This window comes from Thecamonas trahens, assembly GCF_000142905.1.
Source record: "Thecamonas trahens ATCC 50062 unplaced genomic scaffold supercont1.2, whole genome shotgun sequence".
Taxonomy (NCBI): domain Eukaryota; order Apusomonadida; family Apusomonadidae; genus Thecamonas; species Thecamonas trahens.
In genome coordinates, this window is record NW_013657678.1 from 113273 (window position 1) to 140970 (window position 27698).

Sequence of the window (27698 nt, forward strand, 5' to 3'; positions counted from 1 at the left end):
ATCCAATCCATCCTTACATCCATCGTCATCAACCCCCCCCCCCCTACCCACTACGTCACGGTGTGCCCGTGTCCGTCTCGCTCGCGTGTCGCGTGCGACCACCACCCCACCACTTCACCCCCCACTCCCCCTCCCCTCCCCCTCCCCTTCCACCATGACCTGGCTCGCTCTCCTCCTTCTGCTCGTGCCCTTCACACTCATCGCCCGCTACGGCTGGAGACTGATGCGCGCTCCGCGCGGGACGCTTGCTGCAGACCTCGGCGCGCTCCCGCCGTGGTCGACCACCTCGTATTCTCGGTCACCTCTATCCCGCTCTATCTCCGCTTGTGGGCGTGGCATCTCTCGCCGCCGCCCTCGGCGATGGTGCTGAGAGACATCCGCTACGCACCTTCCTCGGCATCGGCTTTGGATCTCTACATCCCCGCTGCCTCGCCCCGATGTCTCCGCGGCGTCGTCGTCTACTTGTACGGCGGCGCATGGTCGTCCGGGAGCAAGTTCTTCTACGCTCCTGCCGCCCATCATCTGGCTGATCAGGGTCTACTCGTAGTTGTGGCCGACTACGTCCTCGTCCCAAAGGGTGACTGCCTCGCCATGGTCTCAGACGTCCGCGCTGCCATCGGCGCCGCCCTCGATCCCGACTGGCTGGCGGCGGCACTGGCTGCCCGCGGCGCCCTCTCCCACCACGCCCGCGCCGTCCTCACTGCCGCTCGCTCCGTCCCGGTCACTGCTATTGGCCACTCGGCTGGCGGCCACCTGCTCGGTTTGGCCCTCATTGACCAGGCCGTCGCCGAGATGCAGGGCCTGCTCCATGCTGCCCCGTCAGCCCTCCACGCGTGGTCGCCGTCCTCCCTCGCCGCAGCCGTCACCATCGCCGCCCCGCATGACGTGGCCGACCACTACCAGTACGAGCTCGGCCGGTCGGTCGCCCATCTCTCCGGCCTTAAGCCGGCCATGGGCGGCGACGCCAGCCTCTTCCCGCTCTTCTCCTCTTCGCGCACCATCACCTACTGGCACGCTTGGCGTGCCGCCATGCCGCGCCTCATCGGCGCTCCCGACCTCGGCGCCCTTCCGCACCTCTACGTTGTCCATCCTGTCGCCGACACCACCGTCCCCTTTTCTGCTGCCTCCAAGTTTGTCGACGCGCTCATCGGCCATGGCGCCGCTGCCACCCTCGTCCCGCTCCACCGCGGCATCACCCACTCGTCAGCAGTTCTCGCGCTCTTTGACACGGCGCACCGCGATTACGCATTTACGATGGGTCTGCTCCTCCGCGCAGCGCTGCACCCTCCACCGCCGGTGCCCTTGGCTCCGCCATCACGCTCGCCGGCGCCCCCCTCTCACCTCTCTCCGCAAGAGCCCGACCTCACCGCCCTCACGCCTGCGTCGGGCTGGCAGGCCGACTACCCGCCGCATCTGGCGGCACGCATCGACGCCGCCTACGCTGCTCTCGTCCGCTACGAGGACGACCCGCAGTTTGTCCATGTCACCGCCCGGAGCGGAGTCACCACCTCGCGCCAGACCTCCCACGAGAACTCGAGCCTCTACGCTGTCCGCGGCGTTGCCACCTACGACGACCTCTCGCCGCTTGACTTTTACCGCCTCCTCAAGGACATTCCCGCCCGCGCAAAGTGGGACAACATGATCAAGCGCATTGCCACCGTCCACGAGTACAACCCGTACTACAAGATCATGCACATGGTGTTCCGTGGCGGAGGACCGGTCGCCGGCCGTGACATTCTCGTCCTGGCCGGCTCGCGTGTCGCCGCAGATGGTACCATCACCGTCGTCTCGTTCTCGGTCAACGAGCCGCAGCCCGCCGAGCACGCTCCAGACTCGGTCCGCGCCACCTGCTACACCTCAGGCTACATCTTCCGCCCGCTCCACCCCGGTGCGCCCGCTCCCGGCGTCCGCGTCACCTACGTCACCTGCGTCGATCTCAACGGATGGCTCCCGGCCTCGGTCACCAACTACGTCTCTCTCCAGTCGACCGCCACCATCGCCCGCATGGCCCGCTTCCTGCACGCGACGCCCGCCAACTGATGGCCACGCGTCGCCGTCCCCATCTCCGAGCTCGACGACCCCGCCCGGCATGACCACACCAACATGCCGTAGAGCAGTATGGCTTCCGCTCCCACGTCCGTCGCCACAAGAGTCGTGATCTCCCATCGCTCGCGCAGCGGAGTCGTCCGCACCTGCACCATCGCCGCCGTCTTCACACTTCCGCTCAGCACAATGAGAAACTGTCAGTCGAGATGAAGAGCCCTGCCACCGCCACTACGAGCTTCTTGCCCAGCATTGTACACATTGATCGCGGCAAACCCCCTAGCATCGCACAGTACCGGCTATACCCCTTGCTCGTCACCGCCGCCAGCCATGCCATCGCTGACCACCACCGGTTGGTCGACCAAGTCTCTCTCTCCCTCTCTCTCTCCCCCCCCCCCCCTCTCCCCTCCCCTCCCCCTCCCCCCCCCCCCTCCTCCTCAAACACCACATACTCGTCCACCTCACACTCCTCCTCCTCCTCCTTCCCCCCCCGTCAGACCCAATGTCCGAGTCTGGGACAAGCGAACGTGGGCGTGGCAGCAGCACCAGCGGTGGCGGTGGTGGTGGCTGCTCGCGGGTGGTCCTCTCGGCCCACCCCGACAAGGAGGCCAAGCGGGTGCGATTCACGGTGACGTCGGACAAGCCTGCGTACTTTGGTCGGGTGGCAGAGACGATGACCACGCGGATTGCCAGGTCGGGCTATCCGGGTGATGTCTGCGTCCTCAAGACCGAGCGGGTCTCGGGCGCTCATCTCAAGGTCTGGTTTGAGGCGGGCGCCTTCTACGTCAAGGACCTGAAGTCGGCCAACGGGACGTTGCTGCTGACTCCGTCGCCGCATGGCGTGCTGGAGACCTTTCTGGGCAACCGCCATGAGCGGGCGCCGCCGGTCAAGCTGGAGCCACTCTCGGTACTTGTTCTTGCCGGCGATCTGCGGCTGGTGGTCGAGTCAATCGCGCTTGCTCCCGGGCACGACGTCGATCTAGGGCACTCGTTGACGACGGCCGCCGAGTTTGACGGGACTGTCACCGCCGGCGAGTCGGCAACCGATCTGGCCTTGCACGTGGTGGCCGGGCCGGGCGCTGGATCGACCTTTCTCATGTCGCCCGGCCACACATACCTCATCGGGCGCGAGTCGAGCAAGCCTGTCACTGTCCGCCGCGCCGGTGTGGTTCGGTTTTCCATCGGGGTGCCCAAGGCGCCGCTCTCGGCTCGCCATGCCCTCAAGCGCTCACACGCCGAGCTCTCGTTCCTCTCGCCCATCGAGCGACGGCACTCGAGTCCCGAGGCGCGGTATAAGGTCACGGCGCGCGGTAGCGTCGGCTACCTTGTCCGTGACTGTAAGGACGAGCTCGACCTCAATGCTGTGGCATGGGAGGAGCTTGCTCCCGGCGGCTCACTGCTCTTTGCCTTTGACGACCTTGTCAAGATTGGCAACGTAGTCTTTCTGGTCACGTCGAACCACGCGGTGCCACGCAAGATCGCCCCGCCACAGCTCATGGGCTGCTCGCCGGTCGACCTCCTCCTCTCGTGGGGCGTGCAGGGGACAGCGGCGTCGGTGACGTCGTTCATGATCCAAGCAACGTCCAAGAACCCGGCCAAGGCGGCGGCGCGTGACTGGAAGCTGTTTTCCTCCGTCAAGCCGCAGCTCCTCATCTCGGAACTCTCGCCGTCAACCGAGTACTGGGTTCAAGTCCGGGCGCGCAACGCTGCAGGTCTCGGCCCGTGGTCGCGGCCGGCCGTCTTCCGCACCTCGGCCTCGTGGTCCGACGACGAGTGCGACGACGACGAGTCGTACGACTACGAGTACGTCGGCGATGCCGGCGGCGCGGGTGGCGGCGAGGGTGGCGACGGCGAGTCGGGCCTGGAACTGGTGGCCAATTCCTCGGCGTCGGATGTGACAGCTGTGCTGGGCTTGTTCAGCCATCGCGAGGGTAACGAGCTGCGGTTTGTCAAGGCCAAACTGTTGGGCCAGGGCGGGCAGGCCGTGGTGTACCTCGGCATCGACCTCGACGACGGTGGCATGTACGCGGTCAAGGAAGTCTCGTTTGCAGCGAGCGACGAGAAAGAGGTGGCCAATGCTAGCATGCTTGTCGAGACCGTGAGCATGCTGCAGGAGCTCGAGCACGAGCACATTGTGCGGTATAAGGGGGTGGCACAGAGCGAGGGCATGCTCCGCATCTTTCAAGAGTACTGTGCCTCAGGATCGGTCCGTGGCATGCTCGACGACCTTGACGAAGGTGTTGACGGCCTGCCCGAGGTTATTGTGGCGCGGTACACGGCGCAGATTCTGCGCGGGCTCGCGTACCTGCACGCCAACTCGATTCTCCACCGCGATATCAAGGCTGCCAACGTGCTTGTCCATGTTGCCGGCGACGTGACGGTGCTCAAGATATCCGACTTTGGCCTCGCGTGGCAGGCCAAGACCGGGACTGGGACTCGCGGCACTGTCGGCACGCCGTACTTTATGGCTCCCGAGGTGGTCCGCAACACAACGCCGGCGCCAGCCGGCGACATCTGGGCGCTCGGCTGCACAGTGTACGAGATGCTTGTCGGCGCGCCCCCACTGCTGGCCATGGGCGACGTGCGGGCGTTCTTCTACATCGGCTCGGTTCTCGCCCGCCAAGACTACGGCCACCAGCTGCCCCAGAGCGTCGCCGTCTCGCCGCAGTGCGCCGACTTTTTGCGCCAATGCTTTGCGGTGGATCCAGCCTCGCGCACAACCGCCGAGGCGCTGCTGAGCCACGAGTGGCTTGCCATGTTTGCGCAGAGGTGAATGTACTTGTGTTATTGGCCGTCGGCCGTTGCCGGCGCCTCGGATTCGTTGTCGTTGTCGAGCGGGGTGATGCTGGCGGGCTCGGGCGCGGCGACGCCGAGGACTGCCGGCGCCGCAGCGGCCCAAAACGGCCAAAGCGCGGCCGGCTCAAAGGCGAGCCACTGCGGGAGCGCGTCGTCTGCAAATCCGGCGTGCTCGTCGGTAAACGGAAAGAGGCCGTGGAAGTACGCCGTGTTGAGCGAGTCGTGCCACTTGAACCGGTTGACCATCTCCACAAAGTGGGCCCGGCCCATGTCTGCGGCGAGGTCGAGAATGGCGATGCGGGCGCGGAGTAGTGCGGCGGTCTCGACCAGGTCGGCAATGCCTGCGTTTGCGGCGGCGGCCGACACGGCGGTGCATGCCTCGGTGCACGCGTCGGAATCGGCGTTGCGCGCTGCGCCGCAGAGCGCACAATACGTGACGCCGTCGCCGCACGAGCCCGAACAGGCGATGACCGCTGCCGTTGGCGCGAGGGCACCGGGCTGAGCATGTGGCGCGACGGCGCACTGCGGGCAAGCGCGGAACGAGGCAGCGGCAATGATGTCCTGTAGCTGGCCAAAGCGGGCGACGTAGGGGAAGCGGTCATGGCAGGCGGCGTGGATCTCCGAGTCGACCGACGACTGCGGGAAGATGTTGTTGCAGACGGCGCAGAGGCGGACGCCGCAGTGCGAGCAGGCGTAGGCCGGCGAGTCCGAGGCAAGAACCGGGGTGAGGTCGTTGTCGCGGGAGCAGACGCGACAGGTCTGAATGGCCGGCTTCTCGTCAGCCGACGCCTTTCGAACGGTTTCGTTGACGACAACAGCAATGAGCTCGAGCTGCCGCGAGGCCGGGAGCCGGTCCGAGACGACGTGCAACGGGATGCGGCGGGCGCAGAGGGTGTTGATGCACCGCGGGAAGCCATCGCTGTCCGGATTCGACACGCCGTCGAACACAGTCTGTCCGAGACAACGGTCGCAGATGACCGCGAGGCACGAGCAGGTAAAGAGAACCTTGGACACGCTCTGCTCCGGCGGGCAGAGGCAGACGGCGCAGATGCGCGAGTCGACCCGCGGCGTCATCGGGACCGGCGACGCCAGCGGAAGCTCGATGGCCCCGGCATCGGCCGCTGCCGCTGCAGACTTGAGTACCGTCCGCACATCGAGCTGTGTCACCACGTCCTTGGGCGCTTGGCCCTGGTTGTTAGTCGCAGTGAGCTCGGTGGTAAAGGTCTCAAACGCGAGGACAAGCCGGACGAGGTCGGCGTTGTCGGACCGCGCCGCCATGTGCAGGACCGTCTCGCCGTTGACCGTCTTGCGGTAGGCGTCGCCGTCGTCGCCGGTAAAGGCGGCGTGGACCCGTGCATGTGAGAGCAGAATGCGCACCGTCTCAAAGTGGTCGTAGAACGCAGCGACATGGAGCGGCGAGTTGCCGAGCTTGTCCTTGATGGTCGGGTCGGCGCCGCGGAAGAGCAGGTACGCTACAATGGTGCCGAGGCCGGCCTTTGCGGCGGCAAACAGCGGCGTCTCGCCGGCATCGTTGAGTGCGCCCGGCCCGTTGAGGCCGGCGAGGCCGTAGGCGTCGACAGCGGCGCGGATGCCGGGAAACGAGTTGTCGGCGAGCGCGGCGTGGACCGACGCCGGCACGGGGGCGGGCGCTGTCCACAAGGCCGCCTGGCTAAAGATGTGACGGAGGGCCTCGGATTGCGCGATCTCGAGCGGCGTCTGCCCCGCCGCGTTGGTTGCGGTGGCGTCCCAAGTGCCAAAGGCAAGGACCATGTTGAGGAGGCGGGCGTTGCCAGCGCGGACGCAAGCGTGGACGACAGTCTCGCCAAAGACGTCTGTGGCGGCACGGGAGGCGTCGGCATCGGCAAATGGCTCGTGCGTTGTCGGGTGCGAGAGGAGGATGCGGGCGGTCTGAAAGTGGTTGTTGCGGATGGCCCACGAGAGCGGATGGCCCACAAACGCCTCCTTGATCGAGTCGGCAAAGTGCGCATTGTGCGCCGCCCACCCGCCAGGCGTCACTCCAAACGAAGCCTCCACCGTCGGATCGGCTCCCTTGGCCAGCAAGTACGACAGAATGGTGGCATCACCGCGCTTGGCAGCAACCACCAGAGGCGTCCTCTGGAAGGCGTCCCGAGCTTCGAGCGGAATAGCATTGTCATGAGCCAGAACCTTGCGCACAGCCGTCAGATCTTGTTTTGCCACAGCCGAATGAAGCGACGGCGAGCTTGTTTCTCCTGCCTGTGGGATTTCCACCGAGATGCCATGGCGCTATGTGTGCGGGAGGGGTGGGGGAGGGTGGGGGGGGTGAGTGGTTGGAAAAAGAACGAAAGGGGAAAGGGGGAGGGGGAGTTGGCCTGTAGAAGGAGTGGGGACAGCGGGGGGGATGGGGGAGTGGGGGGGGGGGAGGTGGGGAGGGAAGGGTGGGTGGGTGGATGTGGGGTGTACCTTGGACATGGTGGATGGGTGTGTGGTGTGGCGGGCGGGCTGTGCGGACTGGGCGTGAGGTGGTGGCTGTGGTCGGAGACGTGGGGAGAAGGAGGGTGGTGTTGTGTGGCCTGTGTCAACCACCACCGTTCGAAGCCTCGAATTCGTTCTCGACAAATTCTCCCAGCACAGCAAAGGAGGGCGCCTGATGTACAAGGTGGGCGAGGGGGAAGGGTATGCCGCAAGAGCAGAGCTGCCGCTGTTGGTCGGCACATTCAATTGGCGGCGGCGGCGTCATCCTCGTCGTCATAGTAGTAGACATATTCGGAGGAGGAGCCGGTGGATGAGGCTGGCAGCGGCGGGAGGTGCTGTGGAACGTCGGTGTGGCGGACAGGATCGAAGAAAGGGTGGGCGAGAGCCTGACGTGCGGTGAGGCGGTGCTCGTGGTCCCAGCGCAGGAGCTTATCCACGAGGTCCATGCCGAGCGTGGTGCACTTTTCCTGGTGCTTTGGGTTGCGGTAGTGAAGCCACGAGCGGCGCTTGCGCTTCTTGATGCCAGTGCGGAACTTGGAGCGGATGGCGATGCGATACTTTTGCAGGTAGTTGTGCAGGCCCTGCGTGCCGAGACACTTGGAGATTTCGATGAGCTGGGAGAGTGAGTCCTCGCGGCCCTTGAACATGGGCATGCGCGCAAAGACGAGGGTGGCGACGACGCAGCCGTACGACCACATGTCAACGGCGTAGTCGTAGTACGGGTAGCGGAAGAAGAGCTCGGGCGCCTTGTAGTACCGAGTGCCGGGCCACTTCTCGATGGGCTTGCCCGGCCAGTAGAACTCGCCAAAGCCCCAGTCGATGAGACGCAGTTGCCGCGTCACCGGGTTGTACAGCACATTGCGGGGCTTGACGTCGCGATGGATGATGCCCTGCGAGTGGGTGTAGTCGAGCGCCAGCAAGAGCTGGTACAGGTACAGTCGCGCCTCGAGGTCGTTGAACCGGTAAAAGGTGATGCGGAAGTTGGGGTTCTCGATAAACTCGAAAATAAAGTACTTGTAGCCCTTGACCGGGTCCTGCACCGTGTCCAGCCACTGCACAATCCGGTCGCAGCCCGAGACAAGCCGGAGCATGAGCAGCTCGCGCTTGAGCTTGGCCTTTGTCTCCTTCTCAGTCTTGATTTGCTTGGCCACAACCTTGACTCCGTCGCTCTTGCGCTTGGCCACAAACACCTCCGAGTACGCGCCCTCGCCGATCTTCTCCCGCAGCTTATACTGCGAAAAGTCCGAGTACTTGATGGTAAAGCCATCGACGTCAAACCGTTCCGGCGGGAACGTCTCGTTGACGTGTGCGTAGTCGAGCGGGTAGCCGCGCGGCACGTCCGCCTCACGCTTCCTTGCGTCCGACGCGGCGCCCATTGCTGCCGCTGCCGACGACGCCGCCACTGCCGCCTTGGACTCGAGGGCCGCCACTGCTGCCCGCGAGTGTGTTCCGGGATCGTCCGTTCCAGGCTGCCCAGCAGGCGTACCCGACGAGGTCTGCGGCGGTGCCGCCATCATCCGCACCGCCTCGTCACCGCGCCGGGCCCTTGCCACGGCCGTGACCTTTGACTTGGACTTGGACTTGCCGCTCCTGGCCTTGCCCGACCGCTGGCTCGACGCCCGTGCCTTGCTCTTGCTCTTGCTCTTGGCCTTGTTCTTGTCCTTGCTCTTAGCCTTGGACTTGGACTTGGACTTCTTGGCCTTGCCCGAGCTTGCCCGCTTCGAGGCCGACGCCGCCACGCTCCGGCCCGACGACCGCTTCCGGCCCGGCACAGCCGGCGCAGCACTGTTCCGACCAACGGCTCGCCCGTTGTGTGTCGTCCTCTCACTGGCGATGCCGGCGGGTGCCACGGCTGGAGCCGAGCTTGCGGGAAGGGCAGGACGACCAGCGCCGCTCCCACCTTCACGCTTCCGCTTCAGCTTGCGCGGTGTGCCCGAGACCGAAGTGGTGGCATCAGCCGACTCGACCAGCAGCACCTCGGGTGTTGTTGCGCTCATTGACAACAGCGTATGTGTGAGCAAGGGGGAAGGGGATGGGGGGTGGGGGGTGGCGAGGTGACTGCAAACACGACCAGTTGGTTGTGGTGGGTGGGTGTTTGGGGGGGAGGGGGGGGGGGGGGGGAAGGGGAGTCTTTTCCCTCACAGCAAGCGCGACGACTTGGAGGACAGACAGAAAGAGAGAGAAGGAGAAATTGTGTGCGTGTGTGTGCGTGTGTGTGTGTGCGTGTGTGTGTGTGTGTAAGAGGGTGGAGTGTGAGGGCTTGGTGGTGGCAGGGGAGTTCCCCAGGGTGTCCTCCGAGTGGCCTTGGCTGGAGTCCCGGGGATGACCATCGCATGAATTACCTACCAACAGCATAGTGGTTATTGTTGGTGGTCACCACCACAGTCGCCAATGAATGGGGAATTGCCCAATTTCGGTCCACGGCGACCTTGTCGATGCCGACATGGCGAGTGTGGGTCAGACGCGGGCATACTCCATTTTTCGGGGCTTTACTCTCTCTCTGCGTGTGAAGAGAGGCACTGGTCGACGTTGGCAATGTGTGTCGTTGGCGAGGCCGGGCTGAATACGGGAGTCGATGTCGACAACGGGTGCTTTTCGGGCGCAGATCGGTGGCGGACCTCGTGCGCGCTAGCGCGGTAGTGCCTCATCGCCAGGCCGCGCCACCGCGGGCAATGAACGACCGGGCTTGGAGGTAGGCCTTGCGGTCGGCAGAAGAGAAAAAGGCGTCACCAAAGGTGTCGACTGCAGTGTCGATGGCGTCGAGGAGCTTGGTGAGGACCTGTGCCGGGAGGATCGAGGCAAGTGCCGAGTTGGTGCCAAAGCCGAGATCGTAGACGGCGGCGGCGGCGGTGGCGGCAACCTCGGCGGCGGCGGCGGTGGCGGCGAGCCGGAGCCGCGCCAGCTGTGCCACCAGGGCGGGCTCGTCGGACGCGTCAAGATGCGAAGAGACAGCGGCGACAACGGCTGAAAGAACCTCGCCATCGGCTCCGATGTGGCTGTCGAGACGGATGGTCCATGTGACAAGGAGGTCAAGGCGGGCGAGCTTGTCGACCCAGGCGGCGGCGGCCGGATCCATCTGCCCACCACGAATGCGGGCGTCATCACCACGCTTGCGCTTCCGCTTCTCCTGGCCGTGCTCGTCCAGCTCGCTGGCGGCGGCAAAGGCGGCGTCCGGCTTGACAAGGGCAGAGACAACAAGCGAGACAAACTCGCCGAGCTCGAGCGAGGACTTGACGGTCACGGCCGCAAAGAGAACCTCTAGCAAGGTGTCGAGCGTGACGATCGAGAGCTGTGGCGCGTGGACGATGTATGCACACGCATTGACCACAGACTGCGGGAGCGCCTGCAGCCGGAGGAGTAGGTGCAACGCGAGGGCCTGCAGCGACGGGTCGAGCGCCAGGAACGGGCCGCCCACCACTTGGCCTTTGACCTTGACCGCGAGGAGAGGACCGACCAGCCGCGAGACCGCGTGGAACGCGCTGCCAAGCTCGGAGCTCACTGGATCGTAGAGCGCCCACTGGGCAAGAAGGCCAAGAACCCGGCGCGAGACCTGCGGCGAGCCACCCTTGAGCACCCAAAGGATCTTGAACAGGAGCTGCGCCCACTTGGCAATGATCGGCGAGGTAAACTTGCCCATGGCACGCTCACGCTTGCTCGGCTTGCGCTTGTCGGTCGCGCCAAACGCGGCGCGGCGCGCCGCCACAGCTGCCACCACGTCGAGCACCAGCAGCGTCGCCGTCGGGTCGGCCACCACAACCTGCGACGCAAGCAGTTCGGTGACGGCTCCGAGAAGCGGCTCCAGCGCCGCCGTGGCCGCCGTCGTCTCGCGATCGGCAAGTAGCAGTTCAACATAGACCGGAAGCGCTTGCAGAACTCGGCGGTGACCAGCGGTGGCGGCGAGCGGATCCGAGCCAGAAAAGGCGTCAGTGGACGGTGGGACAAGCAGCGAGGCCAGGAACGGGGTCATGTCCGCCAGCGACGCCGCTGCCAGCGCCAGCGGCGCCGTGCCGGCCTCGACGGGCGCCGCCGCCAGCTGTGCCGCGAGCGAGCACAGCGCCACGTTGAGCGAGGTGACGGTCTCGCCCAGCGAACGAGCGAGTGCGGCCTGCTTGGCATTGGCCCGGGACGGGATCGGCGACGACACCGGAAACGCCGCCAGGTAGTGGTTGGTCGTATGGTCGCGAACGACGGTAGCAAGGCGAGCCGGCAGGACCAGGCCGGCCTCGATTACGGCGCCGACCAGGGTCGAGAGCACGCGGACAACCGAGAGCAGCGCCGATGCCCGCGCCAGCGACAGCCGCGAAGACGGGTCCGACTCGATCCAGCACTCCAGCATCAGCGCGGCAATGCGGTCGAGAACGTCGAGCGCGGTGAGGCTCGCCGCGGCCTCGGACGACCCGCCGGACACGCCCTTGCGCGTGGTGGCTGCGGCTTGCGCCAGCGGCGGCGCGAACAGCGGCTCCGAGACCGGCGCCGAGACCGGCCGCGGCTGCGCGAGCCGCACCCATCCGGTCTGCATGTAAAGTCGCGGGCTGTTCCACGGAACGTGAGTCAGAGCAGCATCGGCAGCGGCGGCGCCGACGTCGGCCACACCGTCAGGCACATGCCCGTCGCGCGCCGAAAACGTCGCGCGCCACGTCTGCGGCGCAAAGGCGAGGACAACGAGAGTCTCAAGCGCGTTGAGCACCGCCGCGCGCCCTGACGACGAGCTTGCCACGCCCGATGGCGTGCCGGTCAGCGTCAGCGCCGGGCCTTTTCCCGAGCTCGCTACGTGGGTCCCGGTCGCAATGTACAGCAGCGAGTCGAGGAGCGCCGGTGCCGATGCGGCAATGCGCCACGGAAAGTAGGTGACAACAAGGTCAAGCGAGCGGACTGCATCAAGCCGGACCGAGTCTTCGAGGTGCGACATACCCGACGAGATGTACAGGACCAGGTGCGCCACGTACGGCGCAAAGACGGCGAGGCTACTCCCTCCGCGCCCGATCGCCATGCCGTGGAAGAGCTTGGCAAGCAGGTTGCGAACTGCAGCTCGGACCCCAGAGTCGACGTCTAGCAGCGTCTCTAGCACGCCGAGAACCGTGAGTCGGATGTTGTACGCCACCATGGCCGGATACTTGACCACCAGCTCGGTGATGCCCTCGAGTGCCGACGATCGCATGCGGGCGTTAAAGTGCTTGACTTGGCTCAGCAGCTCAGGAAGGACCAGCCCGCGCGAGGTGAACGCGCTCGCCACATCGGTCATGGTCTCGTTGGTAGACGCGCCGTGGGCCAGTGACGTCCGCGCCTCGAGCGAGGCCTCACCGTACTGGGTCATCTGCGATGGCATGACCAGCGTCTTGGCCTTAAACCGAGTGTCCGTCTGGTTCTCTTGCCTTTTTTTGTCTTGCCCACTCCATCCTTCCGTTTCTGTCCATGCCTCCCATGGCCATCGCCATCAACGCATGCTGTGAGTCGTCGCCTGGCGTGGCACAGGCCGCCCTGGACATGCTAGGTGGCATGCCCAGGGAGAGCCCTCTCTGCAGTCCAGGTCTCATGTGGTCGACTGCACCGAAAGGTGTGTGTGCGGGGGGGGGGGGGGGGGGGAAGGGGTTGGTTGGCTGTGGCACGGTTCTATGGCTCTGTGTCGGGCGGTGGGCTCTTGCCTCGTCCATCTTCGGCATCCATCTCTCCTGGCCCGAGTCAAGGGAGGGGAGTTATAGGGACAGAGGAGGGGAGAAGTACCTTGGAAAAGGGAGGGTGCAGGGGATGCTTGGCAATGAAGGCGTACCTTAAAGTCGACAGTCCGCGACTGCGCCTTCTTCTGCTTCTTTCTGCGGCTGACCATGGCGCAGTGGCGTCGAGTGGTCGACCCGTCGAGCGGCTGACCCGTCGAGTGGTGGGCCCGTCGAGTGTCGACGAGTCCAGAGTCCATGATGAATACAGTTTACAGCTAGGCACGGAGCTTAGAGCGCTTGGAGGTGCGGAACTGAGGGGAGACCGGGACGGTCAGTTGGGCCTCGGAGACCTTGACCCGGATCGGAGCGTAGTGGCGGATGGGCTGGGCCTTAAAGTCGAGCGACTTGCGGAACTCGGCGAGCTCTTCGGCCTCCTCGCGGGCACGGGCAGCAGCCATGGCGGCGCGTTCGGCCTCGAGGACTGCATCCTCGGCGGCCTTGACCTCGGCCTTGGCCTCGCGCTCCTCTGCGCGGCGCGAGGTGTTGAGATCAAACGGCTGAGTCTCGGTCAGCGGCGCGGCGGAGCGGCGCGGGGTGAAGACCGGGAGGTCATGGGCCGGCGCGGGCTTGGCGGCGAAGGACGAGAACTGGGCAGCCTCGGCCTCGAGCTCGGCGGCAATGCGTGCGGCGCGCGAGGCTTCGGCAGCCTCGTGGCGCTTGACCGACTCGAGCTCGAACGGGATCGGAACGGTGAGCTCCTTGGGCGCCGCGCGCGGGAGCGGGTCGGGCGTCTCCAGGTCGAGCAGCGGCGTGGCCTTAAACTTGGCGGCGGCGGCAGCGGCGGCGGCCTGCGCCTCACGCTCAGCCTCGATGCGGGCGCGGTACTTGGCACCGCGGACGTCCGACGCAAGCTCGAACGGGACCGGGACGGTGAGCGGCTTGCGCTTGGGCGTCGGCAGCGGTTCAGGCGAGTCAAAGACCGGCATGAGACCGGCCTTGAACTTCGGCCGCGGCGGCTCGTCCGAAAGCACCGGCTCGGGTCGCCGCGATGCGCGGTCCTTGGTTGCCAGCGCTGGTGAGTGCGGGATGGTGAGCGATTTGATCGCCGAAACCGGGCCTGCCGGCGGCGGCGGCGCCTTGTACACCGAGCGTGGGACCGGGCGGGCCTTAAAGGTGAATGACGGCGGGTCGGCGGGCTCATCATGGGTGCGGCGGCCAATGCGCGAGTCAGAGGCAAATGTGGGCGTGATGGGGCGGGTCGGCTTGACGCGCGCCACCTTGGGCACTCCGTAGTCACCGCACGATTCGAAGATCTTGGCGTTGACCGGGCGAGCCTTGAAGCCGGGATGAGCCTTGATAGCCTCCAGTTCGGCGTCTTCGGTTGAGAGTACGGCGTGCTTCTCGCGCTTGGCGAGAGCGTCTGTGGCAAACTTGGGCGTGACCGGGATGGTTAGCTGGAGCGGGCGCGATGCAGCCATCGGCGCCGGCTTGGTCTTGAACCGGGTAGGCGTCTTGGCGAGGAAGGCGTTGACGGCCTCGGCCGTGGAGACAAACGAGGCCGATGCGTGGATGGGACCCTTGTCCGAGGCAAAGTGGAACGGCCGCGGCTGGGTCGCCGCCACCTTGGCCTTGCGCACTCCGGCGAGGCGCTTCGAGCGCTCTGCGGGCCGCGGCGACTCGGCCGCCGGCTTGCTCTTGATCCGCGAATCGGTGTGGAAGCGGAAGGCAACCGGCTCGGTCAGCGGCTTGACTGAGCGCTTGGAAACCGGCGCCTTCTTGGGCCGCGCCGCACGCTTGCGGTTCTTCACCATCTGCCGCTTGAGCTCGGCTCGCGCCTCGCGAATTGCATGCAGCTCGAGCTCCTCCGACGTGAGAGCCTTGGTCTTGGGCTTGGCCCGCTCGCGGCGCTGGAACGCTGGCGTCTTGGGCACCGTCAGCGCCGGCGCGGTCCGCGGCCGGTGGCTGCTCCGCGCCTTGGCCTCGGCCTTGGCCTCGCTCTCGACCGCCTCCTCGCGTGCCTTCCACGCCACGGTCGGTCGCGAGAACCGCGGCGCGCGGCCGGCTGACGTCTTTGGCCGCCGCTTCCGGGCTGCCTTGGCCCCCGATTTGACCTCGCTCTTGGCCGCGGCCTCGGCCTTGGCTTCCGCAGCGCGAGCAGCCTCGCGAGCCTTCCACGCCGCCGTCGGCTGAAGGAATCGTGGAACCCGAGCGCTTGGCTTGGCGCCGCCGCGGGCTGCCTGTCTCCGGGCCTGCTTGGCCTGCGGCTTTGCCTCGGGCTTGGCACGCGGCTTGGCGCGCGGCCTCGGCTTGGGCTCACCTGCGGCCGTCTTGGGACGGACCGAGGCGGCGGCCGGAGCAGCGGCCGAAGCGGGCACGACCGTGGTATCGGCCTCGGGCTCGGGCGACGACGAAATCTCGCGCTGCTCAACCTTTCGGACCCGGATCGGCCGCGACCGCAGCGAGCTTGCCAGCAGCGAACGGGGGCCGTTGGTGGACGACGTCAGCGATGCCGACATAATGGTAAACGAGTCATCGGCGGAGCCGGTGGCGGCCTCCGGCTCGACAGTCTCGGCGATGACGTCTTCGGCGATGACGTCGTCGGCGATGACGTCTTCGGCGATGACGTCTTCGGCGATGACGTCTTCGGCGATGATGTTCTCGGCGACAATGTCCCGCAGGGCAAGGGGCTCATCGGCCGGGCTCGGCAACTCGGCCTTGAGCGGTGACATCATGATTTCGTCTGCAGCAATAAGAGGCGCATGCGTGATTGGAGCATACGTGGCGTCCATGATCTCGACCTCGGCGTCTGCGTCTGCGTCCGCGTCTGCGTCGGCCTCAGCCTCGGCCTGAGCCTCACCCTGAGCCTCAGCCTCAGCTTCAGCCATAAGGACTGCAGGCATTGGGAGCGGCTCGGGCGAGCTTGGAAGCTGCTGTTCGTCGAGGTCAACAACTGCCGGCGTCCGTGACGGGGTGCACATCGCACCCGGCCGCGAGACATCGGCCATGTGAGCAACGCCAGGCGGGGATGCCATGACGGCAGTCAGTGCCACACGGGCCGGGACAGCCGCGAGCGGCTGCGCCGCAGCGGCACTCACTGGAGTGCCCGGAAGCATGTTGTCAGCCACGGCATGGTCATGCTCCGGCGCCGGGGCGACGGAGGCGCGGCGGCTGCCGCTGGCGACGAGGCGAACGTCGGTGACAGGGTCGGTACGCCCATGATGTTGGCGACAGGCGCACATGCATCCTCTGGTTTGTTAGCTACACCCACACTCATCCGCAGACTGTGAGTAACCATGCCTTCTTGATCGTGGCACCATCCACAGGGGCGAGCGTGACCTGCGGGAGGCGCCAAAAACGCCCATCGCGAAAGTTTGAAAACTTTGGCCGACAGAGAGGGGCAGGCAGGGGGGAGGGGGGGGGGGGACAGGCAAAGGTAGCGTACTGAACCACTCGTCGGCATGGGCGTCTGTGGCGTCGATGTCGTCAAAGTCGACAAACTGCGGTGCCTCGAACTCGTACGTGTTGGCCATGATGGGGCCGGAGCCGAGAGGGGTTGCGAGAGGAGTCAGAGTCGATAGTCGGTGGTGCGAGTGAGAGTGGGAGCTGCTGCCGGCTGCCGCTCGTTGGTGCGCTTTTTCCCGGGCGGACGTGAAATAGCCAATGAAGCGCGAGAACAAGACGTGTGTGGATTTGTAAAGGTAGTGATGAGCTGCAAGTGCTAGTGTTGGTAGTGATGGTGGCAGTAGGCGGAGGAGGGGGAGTGGTGGTCCAACAAGGAAGGGGACCATGGGGTTGGGGCGGCAGGCGGCTCTCGCTCACGGGTGCGGCTCGGGCAGCGACGGTGACGAAAAGGTGAGCGATGAGGTGCGGGCAATGATATCGTCGACGGCACGAACGTGGAGGACCTTGTTGCACACAGAGTGTGAGACGAGGGCAAGCGCGTCCTGATCATTTGGCGGCAGGTGGGCGAGGATGCAGGCCATGACGTTGTCGTCGAGCGACTCAAGCCGGGTCGTGACTCCTCCGCCAGACGCTGGGAGTGCACCGACCGAGGCGAGAGCTGCCATGGCACGAGCCGGCAGCTTGGGTGCTTCTCGCGTGGCTTGGATCGGAGTCGGGCCTGTCGGCTGCCCGGAGAACGCCGAGACGGTCATGCCGCGCTCGGCGGCAACCGAGGCGATGACTTCGGCTTGTCGGCGGCGGTTGCGCTGCTCGCGCAGCCGGGCCGTGCACTGGCAGACCTGGCGGTCGCGGCGACGAGCCCGTCGGGTAAGGTCATCATCGTCGCCAGATCGTGCGCCACCGGCATCGTCGCACTCGTCGCCGGCCAGCCCGGACGATCGCGGCGACACCCGCTTTCCGCCGCACACCGCACAACGAGACTCGACCTGCAACGCCTGATCGGAAGCGACTTGGGTCGGCGCTGCCCCCAGCCGGACACTTGACGGCTCAACCGACGAGCACCGGCGGCGGCGAGATGCCCGGTGGCGCATCGACGACGACGACCGGCTTGGCGCGCGCGACCGGCGCGACCGGCTCGCCGCTGACGACGCCGACGCTGACGCTGACGCCGACGCGCTCGAGTGCTCGCCCTCGCCCAGGACAGCAAGTCCGGTACTGCGGTCTCGTTCTAGCGACCGCGACCGCGACCGCGACCGTGACCGAGAGAGTGACCGCGAGCCCGAGCCCGAGCCTGGCCCCGGGCGCATGCTACGGGCAGCGACGGCGGGGTGCAGCGCGAGCGGAGGCGAGGAGGCTGACGAGGACGGATACGACGACAGCAGAGCCGACGAGCACGACGAGAGAGACAGCGGGTGCTGCGAGATAGCCAGGGGCGTGGTGGCCGGAGTGCTGGCCGGAGTCGGTGCCGTCGGACGTAAAGTGGGCAGCGGCGGAAGGCTGAGTCGCACTCGCTCGCCGAGGCCGATCGAGCCTTCCGGGGCACAGCCCGACCTGGCGACGCGTCGCCGACCCAGACTGCGGAAATCGGGTCCAGCCTCGGTTGTCTGCACGTCCATGGTCACAGAGTCGAGGGGTATGAGTGCACACATTGGTTCGGTAGCAATCGGCGTAAGCGAGCCCTCGTAGGTGGTGTGGACCACATTGGGCCGCGGCGGGAATGGCATTGGCCACGTTGCGGCCGCGCTCGCTTTGTGCGCTGGAGACGATCCAGACGACGGCTACGGCGAACCGAGTGTAATCGCAGGCAGCTACCTGATGGGTCTACGGGAAGTGCTTGCGCTTTACTGCTTGCGCAGACTCGTCTCTGCTGTGCTTGTCTTGACGGCAAGAGGGGGCGTGGGACGAGTGCGGGTGTCTCCTCCGCCACAGCCCGCTAGCTGCTGAGAGTGTTCTCCACCGGGGTTTTGGGGCTTTTTTCCCCGCACCTGGTCAAGGAGGCAAGCGGTTGCTTGTTTTTCTTTGTTCGCGTTTGGATGTGGAGGTGAGAGTGAGAGTGAGAGTGAGAGAGAGTGTGTGAGGGATGTGGTGTGCATGAGCGTGTGGAGTGGTGCGAGTGCGAGTGAGTGTGCGTGGAGCAGTGGAAGAGGGTACGTGCATGGTGGCCCGTCTACTTGCGGTAGCGACGGACGGTCTGGCGGGCAAAGGTGGCGACCTCGATCGTGTCCTCATCGTCCGAGCCGTCGAGCTCGCGGATGAGCGGGAGGACCCACTCTTGCTTGAGGTAGCCGCCGACGTCGGTGCCGTAGGTGTGGGCGAGGTCGCCGAGGCAGCCGACGGCGGCGCGGGTGACCTCTTCGGAGCGGAACTCGTCCTTGTAGACATGGCCGATAAAGGCAAAGAGGTGCTCGACGTAGCCGTCAAGGAGAGCCTCCTTCTTGGCCTCGCGGAGGCCCTGAATGATGCCGGTGAAGCCCTCAAAGACGTTCTCGCGGAGCGAGTTGAGGTAGACGACCAGCTCCGGGTACGAGGTGTCGACAAAGACCTGCGAGGCCTGGCAGAGGAGCTGCATAACCGGGTTGACGTGCGGCGCAAATGCGGCCTCGATGGCGAGGGCGAGGTCGCCAAAGGCGGCGAGGATGACCGGCTTGACCCTGTCGGGCAGGGCGCCGTGGTTGAGGTTGGCAATGAGGGCGCCGATGATGTCGTCGGCATACGGCGCCATGCTCTTCTCGAGCGCCCGGCAGCAGTCGCCGAGCACGCCGATGGAGACGATGCACACGTCGGGCTCCTGGTGCGACTTGATGCCGGCCATGAGGAACTCGAAGAACGCGTTCATGTACGGCTCAAAGTCCTCGTCGATAGCCCGGGCCAGGGCGCCGATGGCCACCATCGCCTCCTCATGGACTGTGTCGGTCCGGCACCGCAGGACGGCGAGGAAGGCCTCCATGAGGCTGTCGGCGTGGCCCATAATGTCGCCTTCGACCCGCTCGATAATCGCCTGAAGCGAAGAGCAAATGAGGCCCTGCAGGTCTGACCGCTGCGTCATCTCGTCGGCAGAGGAAATCTCGTACGCGAGCGTCTCCCCGAGCCGCTCGAGGAGGGTGGCAAAGACAGACGAGACGTGGACGAGGCAATCCTTGGCCGAAGACTCGATCATGACGTTGAGCGTGGTGTACGCCGTGCCCCGCAGGTTGGACATGTCGCCGTCGCCACGGACGGTGACCGAGAGCAGCGTGACGGCAAGGTCAGCAAAGAACGGCGAGAGGCCGTACGTGTCGGCGTCGGGCTGGGCAAAGACCTTAGCCAGGTTGTGCAGCGCCCAGCAGCACGAGACTGCGACACGCGGCGATGCGCCGAGCCCATCGTTGATGGCCTCCAACAGCGCCGGGCCGTGCTCCGACGGAATGGCCTCGGCATGGTACTTGCACACCGCGCCAATGGTCCATGCCGCAGACTCGGCAATGAGCAGGACGTCCGAGCCCATGAGCGTGGCAAAGGTCGGCAAGCCCATGGCGATGAGCTCACCAACAGCCGCGGACGACACGCCCTCCAGAATGGAGCCAAAGGCGAAGATGGCGGCCTCAACATGGCGCCACGACTCGCCCTCGACGTTGCCCACAATAAACGGCACAACGTACTCAAGCACAGCGTCGCGCACGTCCTTGGCCACCAGGTTGAGGCACGTGCCGGCCGCCATCGAGATGTTCCACGTCGTCGGCTGCTGGTCCTCTTCCTGCCGGCACATAGTCTGCGTCAGCAGCTCCACCAGCGGGCCGAGCACCGTCGCCACGTACTCGAGTGAGACCGACTTGGGGTGCTGCCCGCGCTGCTGCGCGTCCTCGGCCTCGAGGTGGAGGAAGATCTCCTCCTCACAGATCGTCGACCAGAACTCGATGGCCTGCAGCGCAGACTGCTCCGGGTCCGACCGGATTGCCTCAAACGTCAGCTGGTACAGCGCCTCCATGTACGGCTGGATGTTGCCGTAGAAGAACGACGCAATGCGGACAAGGCACTCGAGTGCCGCACGCCGGATTCGCGTGTCCGACGCCTGCGTCGCAGAGCAAACCACAGTCATGATGTAGTCGCGGTCGTCCGGAACCTCAAATGCGTCAGACACAAACTCGAGCGCATTGTACAGCGCCTTGGTAGCCTCCAGCCGCACATTGTCGTTCCGCTCCGTCTCCTCCACACCAGACATGACCGCAGTCAAAATCTGCCCACTCTGCGCCGCAAGCACCTCGCGCTTGACACCCTCGCAGATGTATCCCAGGCATGCCAGCGTCGACTGACGCAGCATGTCGTTGTCCATCACCGTCATGTTCTGCAACAGCGCCTCGACAAGCCCAGGCCACATCTGCTCCGGCAGCTCGATGGCAGCAATCTTCGCCACAACAGCCGCAGCCGTCATCGCCGCAGTCGCATCAGAGCCCAGCGTCTGAAACAGCCCGTTCTTGATCGTCATCCGCGTCTCTTCGTCGAGCTCGCGCCACGCCTGCGCAAGCTTCATCTTGGTAATTGGGTCGCGCGCGTCCAGAAGAACCTTCAGCGCAAGGCCGGCAAGCTGCCGCGACACCTCTGTTGGGCCGCCCACAAGCTCGTGGCAGAGCCCAAGCATGTAACCACCATAGTTGGAGACTCGGAGCGAGTTGAGGTACGCCTCGGCCTCCTGGCGAGCCTCGTTAGCTGTCACGCACACCCGGTCCCACCCCGGCCACTCCGTGAGTTTGGATCGTCTGCGACCTTTTCCTCACCGACTCGCCGCCACCCCCTCCTTCCTCCCCCCCCCCCCCTCTCGCCCCGCATGCTGGCCTCACCCCGCTCCGGCTCGCACCATGCTAGCATGTCCCATCTCACCCGTATAATGAGCTCTCGACGGCAGGTAGTCCATGCGGGGTGCGCCCCGCGGAGCCACCAGCTCTGTGGCTGCGAGCATGCGACACGGTGCGAACGCGCGCCAAGACGCGGCGAAGGGAAAATTGGGGCCGATGTCCGACTACACGAGGGCATATTCAGAGCGCTACCACAGCAGACATGAACCACAGCAGCCAACCTCCACCCGTAGCCATCCCTCACCACACCAGCTACTCTCTCCCCACACTTGTCCCGTGCTACGTACTCCCCTCGTGGACCGCGAGCAGGGCCTGGGTCAAGTCGCTCATTGATGGCTCGGAAGAAAAGTGGCCGAATTTGGTTACGGGGACCATTTTGCTGTGGCGGATTTGGCCGGTCGCCCGCTCGACGCCGGTCGCTCGTCGCTCGCTCTTCGCCTAATTGCGCTCACCCACACAGCCTTTCACTCGACTTGGCGGCAATCATGGCGGTGGCTACCTCGCGGGCACAGCTGTTCAAGGACAAGGGAAACGGATGCGTGCGGAGAGGTGAGCTGGCGCTGGCGGTTCAGTGGTACGACAAGGCTCTCGAGGTGCTTGGCGAGGTCGACGCAGGTAGCGAGCTGGCTCAAACTGCGGCGGCCATTCTGGGCAACAAGTCGATGGCAGCTGGCAAGATGGCGGCGTGGGACGAGGCACTGGCGGCGGCGCAGGATGCTGCCCGCCTCCGGCCGGACTGGCCCAAGGCCCACTACCGAGTCGGCCAGGCGCACGCTGCGCTTGGCGCTCACGCCGCCGCTATCGCCGCATTGACCGCCGGCCTCGCGCTCGCGCCCAACGATGCCGCGCTGACCAAGGCGCTGGCCGATGCCGAGGCGGCGGCGGCGGCAGCGGCGGCGGCAGGTACAGGCGGAGAGTCAGGCCGAGGCCCTGGAGGTGCGGCGCCGGCTCGGGCGTCGGTGGCCGAGGAGTCGGCGGCGGCGGCAGCGATGGTCATCAGTGACGCGCCGTCAGCCAAGGCCAAGGGAAACGCGCTGTTCAAGCTTGGCAAGTTTGAAGCCGCGCTGGAGGCATACTCTGAGGCGCTGGCGCGTGCAAAGGCAGACGACGACGGGCGCGCGGTGTACCATCTCAACGCCGCAGCATGCTACATGCAGCTGCGCCGGTTTGAAGACGTTGTCGCCGCTTGTGACGCTGCGCTGGCGCTGGGCCAGCTGGCGGACACCAGCAAGGCGCTCCTCCGCCGCGCCATGGCCCACGACGCCATGGACAACCCGGCCGGAGCCTATGCTGACTTTATGGCGGTGATGGCTAGCGGCAAGCTTGCGCCCGAGTTCCAGGCCCGTCTCTCACGGCTGCGCAAGGCGCTCAAGGCTGACGGCAAGCTCTGACATGCGCCACGCCGCCGCAGACGGTAAGGCTACAGCAAGCCGGTGTCCCACAAGATGCCCAGCACAGTCTTGCGCGTCTCTGTGTACCGCGTCTCCTCGCGGATGTAGCGCAGGATGCTGCGATGCAGGGCGTGATGGCGTGAGTTGTGGACAATGAGCAAGGAGTAGGAGTAGGAAATGAAAGGATAACGTACGAAACAGCCCATTCCTTGAGCTTGCGTGAGGTGATGTGCGGGATGATGATCGTGAGCAGGTCACCGGCCTCGAGAAACATGTCGGGCTCGTCAAGGCAGGCAAAGCAATACGAGAGCACGCGCTGTTGCTCGCTCTCCTCCAGCACCAGCCAGACTTTAACAACATCCTCCGGCTCGCGTAGCGCCTTGATCAACTCTCTCTGCACCGGTGCCGCCCATCCCGAGGTCGTCCAAGTCGCCCGTGAGTCTCCTGCCCTCCCTCCCCTCCTCCCGTTCCCCGGCCACACCCACCCACCAACCCACACCCACCCACACCCACTCACATACCACAAGAGCAGCCTCGGCCATGTCCATGGACGGTGTCTTGGCAGGCATGTCCAAAGAGCCAAAGTCCAACGTGTCGGAGGCCATGGCGGGCGTTGGGTGCGACGCTTGGCAGCTGAGAACGGTTGGCGCCAACTGGAGGGTGTGGGAGCCGGGCGGCATCGAGTCGTCGGGAGAGGCTTCGTGGGTCGGGAAACCACTTTACAAATCGCACGCACTCCAACTACTTGCGCTGCTGGGCATGCATGTGATCGGCGGTGAGAAGAAGGAACTTGTCGTACAGCTCTTGGTACTGGATATCAGCGTCGTGGAGCTGGGAGTGGAGCAGCTCGTTGGCTCGGTGAGCATCGTCGAGCCCGCGCCGCATCTCGTTGACTTGAGCTTGGAGAATGGTGATGCGCTCGCGCATCCATGCCACCTCGTGGTCTGGCGCTGCGCGAAGCCTAGAGTCACGTTCGTGCGGGGAAGGCGGCTCGGGGGTGAGCGGGAGAGGCGAGGCGGCCGGAGTCATCTGGGTCGCAGTCTCAACCACGGCGCGGGGCGGGCTGGGCGCGGGCGAGGGGGCGTTGGGGGAGCGGACGATGAAGGAGCGGCAGCATGTGCATGACTGTGACTACCGTCCGGACTGCTCCTCGCGCCCGCCTCGAGCGTCCTGACGTACGCGGCGGTTGCGCCGTGGATGCGCGCGAGGAGCGAGCCGTAGACGCCGAACGCGCCTGCGAGCCTGTCGAGAATGGCGGCATGGGCCGAGTACGCATCACGTGCACCTGACACATCGTCAGGTACGCCTCGAAGCGAGGATTCCAGCTCACGCTCGAGTGCTGCAAGGAGTGCCGGCTTGCGAGCGGTGGAGCTCTGCATCGGATTGCGAACGGTCTCGACGACGAGCGACGTTGGCGAGAGCGCAGGCTTGCGGATGGCCGGCAACCGCTCGACCCGCACAGCGGCACGGTCCTCGGAGTGAAACGCAGTCGGCGGTTGGGCAGCGTGCACTTGCTCGGGCCGAACTCCGCCGAACCACGGCCGCGAGACCGGCGGCGGGGCGTTGATGGGCCGGCGGGCACACATGACGCGAATGTCGTTGCGCAGCGAGTCGACCGCGTCGTTGAGATAGAAGCGGACCGAGTCGTTGCGCGCGCGCTTTCTTCGGATCTTCAACATCTGCTCTGCCACTCGCGTTCCGCCCGGCACCAGCGGGAGCCGCCGGCGCGCCGTACTCCGGCTGGCGTGGCCTCGACCGCGGCCACGCCCATGGCGGCCGCTGCGGCCACTCCTTCTTCCATGCTCCACTTCAATAGCCGGCAGCGCGCCCCGCAGCGGCGGCGTATCTGGGTGCATCAGCCCCCCTCCCTGCCGTCTTGAGCCGTCCTCCCCCCCTCCGCGAGCCTCTGCAGGAGCACCCTCCTCCGCTCCGCCGTCGCCTGCGCCGCCTTGCCTCGCCACCACCGCCTCGCTCTCGTTCGGCATACCACACACAAGAGAGCGCTATTTCTCAAACCAAGCTCCAGCTAGCGTAGCTGCAGCGCGTCGACAAGCGGTGCCGGAAATCTGTCTCACCCGCCCGCGCTTGCACTGCGCCGCAACGAGTTGGGTCTGGCCACCGGTCACCAGCCATTGCCGCCCGATTGCCGGCCACCATTCGCTGGCCCTCCACTCGCCGCCACTGGCCGGCCCCCCCCCCCACACACCACACACACACACACCACACACCACACACTTCGCCCTCTCCCACTTGTGCCACCACCACACACACATACACACACACACACTTCTCCCTCTCCCCTCCGCCCTCGCCACTTCCCTCGCCCCACCACTCCTCCTTCCTTCCCCCCTTTCTTTGGAAGCCGGCTCGCAAACCTTCCAACCATGGCTGAATCCGTCGTCGAGGCAGATTCAGAACTGCTGCCACCGACAGGCATCCGCAATCCAGGCGCATCAGACTATCTGGCTGTTCTCGTTCAGGCGCTGACCCATGTGCCACCCATCCGCAACCGCCTGCTATTCTGGGACAATCCGGATGGCGACAAGGTGGCCGACGCCGTCGCTGCTGGCACACCACTCTCCGATGCTGTCGAGGCCTGTGCCAGGAGCGCGATGGAGGACGACCATCCGTCGTACCGCATCACAGGCGCACTGCAGCGGCTAATGGCGCGCTGCATCGCGGGCCCGCGCGAGCAAGCGGCAGAGCTTCGCGATCTCGCCGCCGCGTTTGGTTGGTCCGGGGCCGACCTCGCCCAGGGCCACGACGCCCAGGAGCTGTATGCGGTCCTCATCGGCGCGCTCGACTCGGAGCTCGCCGCTGACACCGTCGTCGAGGTGTCGGGCGAGGCTGTCGGTCCATCTCCCAACCTCATCTCGTCACTGCTCACGGTCTCGGTGAAGCGGACCATCACCTGCTCTGAGGGGCATGTTAGCGAGCGGGCCGATCCTGCGTTCTCGCTCCAGGTCCGTGTTGCCGGCCAGCTGTCGCTCGTGGCGTCGCTGCATGACACCTTTCTCACGTCAGAAACGTTTGACGGCGACAACCAGTACTCGTGCTCACAGTGCGGCGTCCACCGCGATGCCATCATGCGCCACTCGCTCGATCCCGACCTCCCACCGGTCCTCGTCTTCACACTTGCGCGCATCGACTTTGACTTTATCACCTTTACTCGCCGAAAAGTCAACTCGTCGTTGGAGATTCCGGCCACACTGAGCAAGGCTGACCTGCTCAACAGGCCCGACGCCGGTGCCGATGCCGACGTCGATGCCGATGCCGACGCCGACGCGCCCGCCTACCAGCTCGCTGCAGTTGTGTGCCACAGCGGCACCGCCAACGCCGGCCACTACACTGCACACGTGCGTGATCCGGCAAGCCAGACGTGGTGGCTCGCAGATGACGCCAACGTCGAGCCGTCGCCTCTTGCCGACGGCGAGTGGGATCCTGTGAACGACACCGGCTACATCGCGCTCTACACGGCCGTCAGCGACGATGACGGTGCTGCGCTCACCCCGCGCGACCTCGTTGCGCCGCGGCTGTGGGAGTTGGCCCAAACCATCAGGTAAACCAGTTATGTGAGCTGGTGTCGTGTCCGTCCGGCACCAAGTACTCGGTGACAGTTGTCGCGGCGGAGACCGGGAACAGGCCCTTGTCCCCCGACGAGTTGAGTCCGAGGTACCAGTCGCTTGATGAGTAGGCGAGGACAGAGATGTGTTCGTCAGCTTTGAGGGACAGCTCGTCATCGTCCTCGGCCGGTCGCGAGCTGGCCGCAGCCATAATGGCAAGTACAGGCGTGGCGCACATGACTGGGAACAGACCCTGGCTTCCGTCGGCCTTCGCCCCAAACCACCACGAGCCATTCGCAAACTGGTATACATCAAGGTACTCACCACGTTCAAATCCGAGCTCGCCGTCTTCTTGCGGCGCCCACGTGTACACCGCGTACGCCTTGCACAACAAGCGAGCGTCGGTGCTTTCTCCCTCGGATGATGTCTCGTACTCGTACTCGAGGGTCTCGGGCGTCGACGTGGCCGCCAGCAGCACCGTCTCTTCGCCGCCTGTCGAGAGCCCACCCGCAGCTGCAATTCGCTCGGCGAGCAGGACGTATGACTTGACCAGATCGGGTTCGATCTCTGTACTCTCGCCCGCGTCGAGGTCTGGGACGCTCGCTGCAAGCAACGCAATGTCCGGAACGACAATTGGCACCGGTGACGGCGCCGACGGATCGTCGTCGTCGGCATACGGCAGCTCAGGCACTGGCGCACTGCTGGATGACGTGGCGGCGCTGATACTCGCAAACGCCGCCGCTTGCGCCTCCTGCGCTCGCCGCAGGGCGGTCGAGTACGACGCCGACACGGCCACAGGCGCTCGCGCCGCGAGTTTGAGCTGTGACGGGCGGGCAAAGAAGCCGCGGCGTCCGCGGATGCGGCCAAAGTAAAACACACCATCCGGCACCCCGTCGGTTGGGCCGGCAAGCTTGGCGCCCTTGCGCGGAATCGCCGCCGCCGCGCCGCCCGTCGCCACATCAAGCTTCTCCGCCAGCACCGCCGGCGACAGCTGGGCGGCGAGGACGCCGACCCAGAGACCCGGCGCCGACTCGACATAGCCCACATACGCCACCGTGCCACGGCATGCGAGTGCCGGGCAGATCACCGTGTCGCCCACGCCGACCGAGCACGGATGCTGCTCCGGTGCATACCTCGGACAGAGCGGTGCCCTGATCCACATTGACACCTGCCCCGCGCCATTCCCATCGCTCCGGCTACCGCCACCACCACCGCCACCACCAATCCGGCCGCTCCGATCATCTTGCCTCCGTCCGCGCCTGCGCCTGGACCTGTCCTTCCGACGCGTGCCCTTCCTTGGTCCTTTCCTTCCAACTGTGTCTCCTCTGCTCCGACCTGTCATGCTAGCAGACCACGGATAGCTACGGAAGCCACTGCAGCGAGTAAGGGGGGGGGGGGGGTGTAGGGGTAGGTAGGGGAGGGGGAAGAGTGCACGTTGTTTCAGGCAGCCTTCGGCGGTATGGATGTAGAGTCAAGTGCAGGGAGTGGCTGTGGCTGTGGCTGTGGCTGTGACCGCATCACCAGCGTGTCAGGTCATGGCCACGACCCCCCCCTCGCCCCCCCCCC

The 27698-nt window shown here is 65.7% G+C and overlaps 13 protein-coding genes across 13 annotated transcripts; 4 read left to right on the forward strand and 9 right to left on the reverse strand.

Moving 5' to 3' along the window:
* Positions 1-360: 360 nt before the first annotated feature.
* On the forward strand, positions 361-2040 carry AMSG_00381 (uncharacterized protein; the record flags this gene model as incomplete). Its single annotated transcript, XM_013907206.1, has 1 exon — positions 361-2040. The coding sequence occupies one exon, from the start codon at positions 361-363 to the stop codon at positions 2038-2040; it is 1680 nt and encodes a 559-aa protein (XP_013762660.1).
* A 505-nt stretch (positions 2041-2545) lies between these two features.
* AMSG_00382 (STE/STE11 protein kinase) lies at positions 2546-4973 on the forward strand (the record flags this gene model as incomplete). The annotated part of the gene is made up of 1 exon (XM_013907207.1): positions 2546-4973. The coding sequence occupies one exon, from the start codon at positions 2546-2548 to the stop codon at positions 4814-4816; it is 2271 nt and encodes a 756-aa protein (XP_013762661.1). The 3' UTR covers positions 4817-4973.
* AMSG_00383 (ankyrin) lies at positions 4821-7330 on the reverse strand. Its single transcript, XM_013907208.1, has 2 exons — positions 7282-7330; positions 4821-7104 (listed from the first exon to the last, which is right to left on the reverse strand). Exons 1-2 carry the CDS (start codon positions 7288-7290, stop codon positions 4828-4830), a joined length of 2286 nt encoding a protein of 761 aa, XP_013762662.1. The 5' UTR covers positions 7291-7330; the 3' UTR covers positions 4821-4827.
* A 205-nt stretch (positions 7331-7535) lies between these two features.
* Positions 7536-9315, reverse strand: AMSG_00384 (CMGC/CK2 protein kinase; the record flags this gene model as incomplete). Its single annotated transcript, XM_013907209.1, has 1 exon — positions 7536-9315. The coding sequence occupies exon 1, from the start codon at positions 9288-9290 to the stop codon at positions 7536-7538; it is 1755 nt and encodes a 584-aa protein (XP_013762663.1). The 5' UTR covers positions 9291-9315.
* Positions 9316-9937: 622 nt separating this feature from the next.
* Positions 9938-13122, reverse strand: AMSG_00385 (testis-expressed sequence 10 protein; the record flags this gene model as incomplete). The annotated part of the gene is made up of 2 exons (XM_013907210.1): positions 13061-13122; positions 9938-12699 (listed from the first exon to the last, which is right to left on the reverse strand). The coding sequence occupies exon 2, from the start codon at positions 12617-12619 to the stop codon at positions 9938-9940; it is 2682 nt and encodes an 893-aa protein (XP_013762664.1). The 5' UTR covers positions 12620-12699; positions 13061-13122.
* Positions 13123-13199: 77 nt separating this feature from the next.
* On the reverse strand, positions 13200-16477 carry AMSG_00386 (TPX2 protein; the record flags this gene model as incomplete). Its single annotated transcript, XM_013907211.1, has 2 exons — positions 13200-16115; positions 16395-16477. The coding sequence occupies 2 exons, from the start codon at positions 16475-16477 to the stop codon at positions 13223-13225; spliced, it is 2976 nt and encodes a 991-aa protein (XP_013762665.1). The 3' UTR covers positions 13200-13222.
* Positions 16478-16616: 139 nt separating this feature from the next.
* AMSG_00387 (uncharacterized protein) lies at positions 16617-18259 on the reverse strand. The gene has a single exon (XM_013907212.1). It carries the CDS (start codon positions 18071-18073, stop codon positions 16763-16765), a length of 1311 nt encoding a protein of 436 aa, XP_013762666.1. The 5' UTR covers positions 18074-18259; the 3' UTR covers positions 16617-16762.
* A 93-nt stretch (positions 18260-18352) lies between these two features.
* AMSG_00388 (binding/protein transporter) lies at positions 18353-21528 on the reverse strand. The gene is made up of 2 exons (XM_013907213.1): positions 21466-21528; positions 18353-21032 (listed from the first exon to the last, which is right to left on the reverse strand). Exons 1-2 carry the CDS (start codon positions 21506-21508, stop codon positions 18517-18519), a joined length of 2559 nt encoding a protein of 852 aa, XP_013762667.1. The 5' UTR covers positions 21509-21528; the 3' UTR covers positions 18353-18516.
* Positions 21529-21663: 135 nt separating this feature from the next.
* Positions 21664-22569, forward strand: AMSG_00389 (uncharacterized protein; the record flags this gene model as incomplete). The annotated part of the gene is made up of 1 exon (XM_013907214.1): positions 21664-22569. The coding sequence occupies one exon, from the start codon at positions 21664-21666 to the stop codon at positions 22567-22569; it is 906 nt and encodes a 301-aa protein (XP_013762668.1).
* AMSG_00390 (uncharacterized protein) lies at positions 22482-23194 on the reverse strand. The gene is made up of 3 exons (XM_013907215.1): positions 23091-23194; positions 22764-22963; positions 22482-22686 (listed from the first exon to the last, which is right to left on the reverse strand). Exons 1-3 carry the CDS (start codon positions 23172-23174, stop codon positions 22599-22601), a joined length of 372 nt encoding a protein of 123 aa, XP_013762669.1. The 5' UTR covers positions 23175-23194; the 3' UTR covers positions 22482-22598.
* Positions 23195-23274: 80 nt separating this feature from the next.
* On the reverse strand, positions 23275-24248 carry AMSG_00391 (uncharacterized protein; the record flags this gene model as incomplete). Its single annotated transcript, XM_013907216.1, has 2 exons — positions 23275-23519; positions 23705-24248. 2 exons carry the CDS (start codon positions 24246-24248, stop codon positions 23311-23313), a joined length of 753 nt encoding a protein of 250 aa, XP_013762670.1. The 3' UTR covers positions 23275-23310.
* Positions 24249-24798: 550 nt separating this feature from the next.
* On the forward strand, positions 24799-26062 carry AMSG_00392 (uncharacterized protein; the record flags this gene model as incomplete). Its single annotated transcript, XM_013907217.1, has 2 exons — positions 24799-26012; positions 26054-26062. Exons 1-2 carry the CDS (start codon positions 24954-24956, stop codon positions 26060-26062), a joined length of 1068 nt encoding a protein of 355 aa, XP_013762671.1. The 5' UTR covers positions 24799-24953.
* A 75-nt stretch (positions 26063-26137) lies between these two features.
* Positions 26138-27294, reverse strand: AMSG_00393 (uncharacterized protein; the record flags this gene model as incomplete). The annotated part of the gene is made up of 2 exons (XM_013907218.1): positions 26138-26146; positions 26170-27294. The coding sequence occupies 2 exons, from the start codon at positions 27292-27294 to the stop codon at positions 26138-26140; spliced, it is 1134 nt and encodes a 377-aa protein (XP_013762672.1).
* Positions 27295-27698: the final 404 nt, after the last annotated feature.

Bases quoted from the DNA above. Each gene is read 5' to 3' on its own strand.
- AMSG_00387 (XM_013907212.1), bottom strand. From the start codon at position 18,073: ATGCCATTCCCGCCGCGGCCCAATGTGGTCCACACCACCTACGAGGGC.
- AMSG_00388 (XM_013907213.1), bottom strand. From the start codon at position 21,508: ATGAGCGACTTGACCCAGGCCCTGCTCGCGGTCCACGAGGGGA. The intron at 21,033-21,465 runs GTACGTAGCACG...TGTGCGTGACAG, and splicing joins GCTCGCGGTCCACGAGGGGA to CTAACGAGGCTCGCCAGGAG.
- AMSG_00390 (XM_013907215.1), bottom strand. From the start codon at position 23,174: ATGGCCTCCGACACGTTGGACTTTGGCTCTTTGGACATGCCTGCCAAG. The intron at 22,964-23,090 runs GTATGTGAGTGG...GCACCGGTGCAG, and splicing joins TGGCCGAGGCTGCTCTTGTG to AGAGAGTTGATCAAGGCGCT. The intron at 22,687-22,763 runs GTACGTTATCCT...CCTGCATCGCAG, and splicing joins CTCAAGGAATGGGCTGTTTC to CATCCTGCGCTACATCCGCG.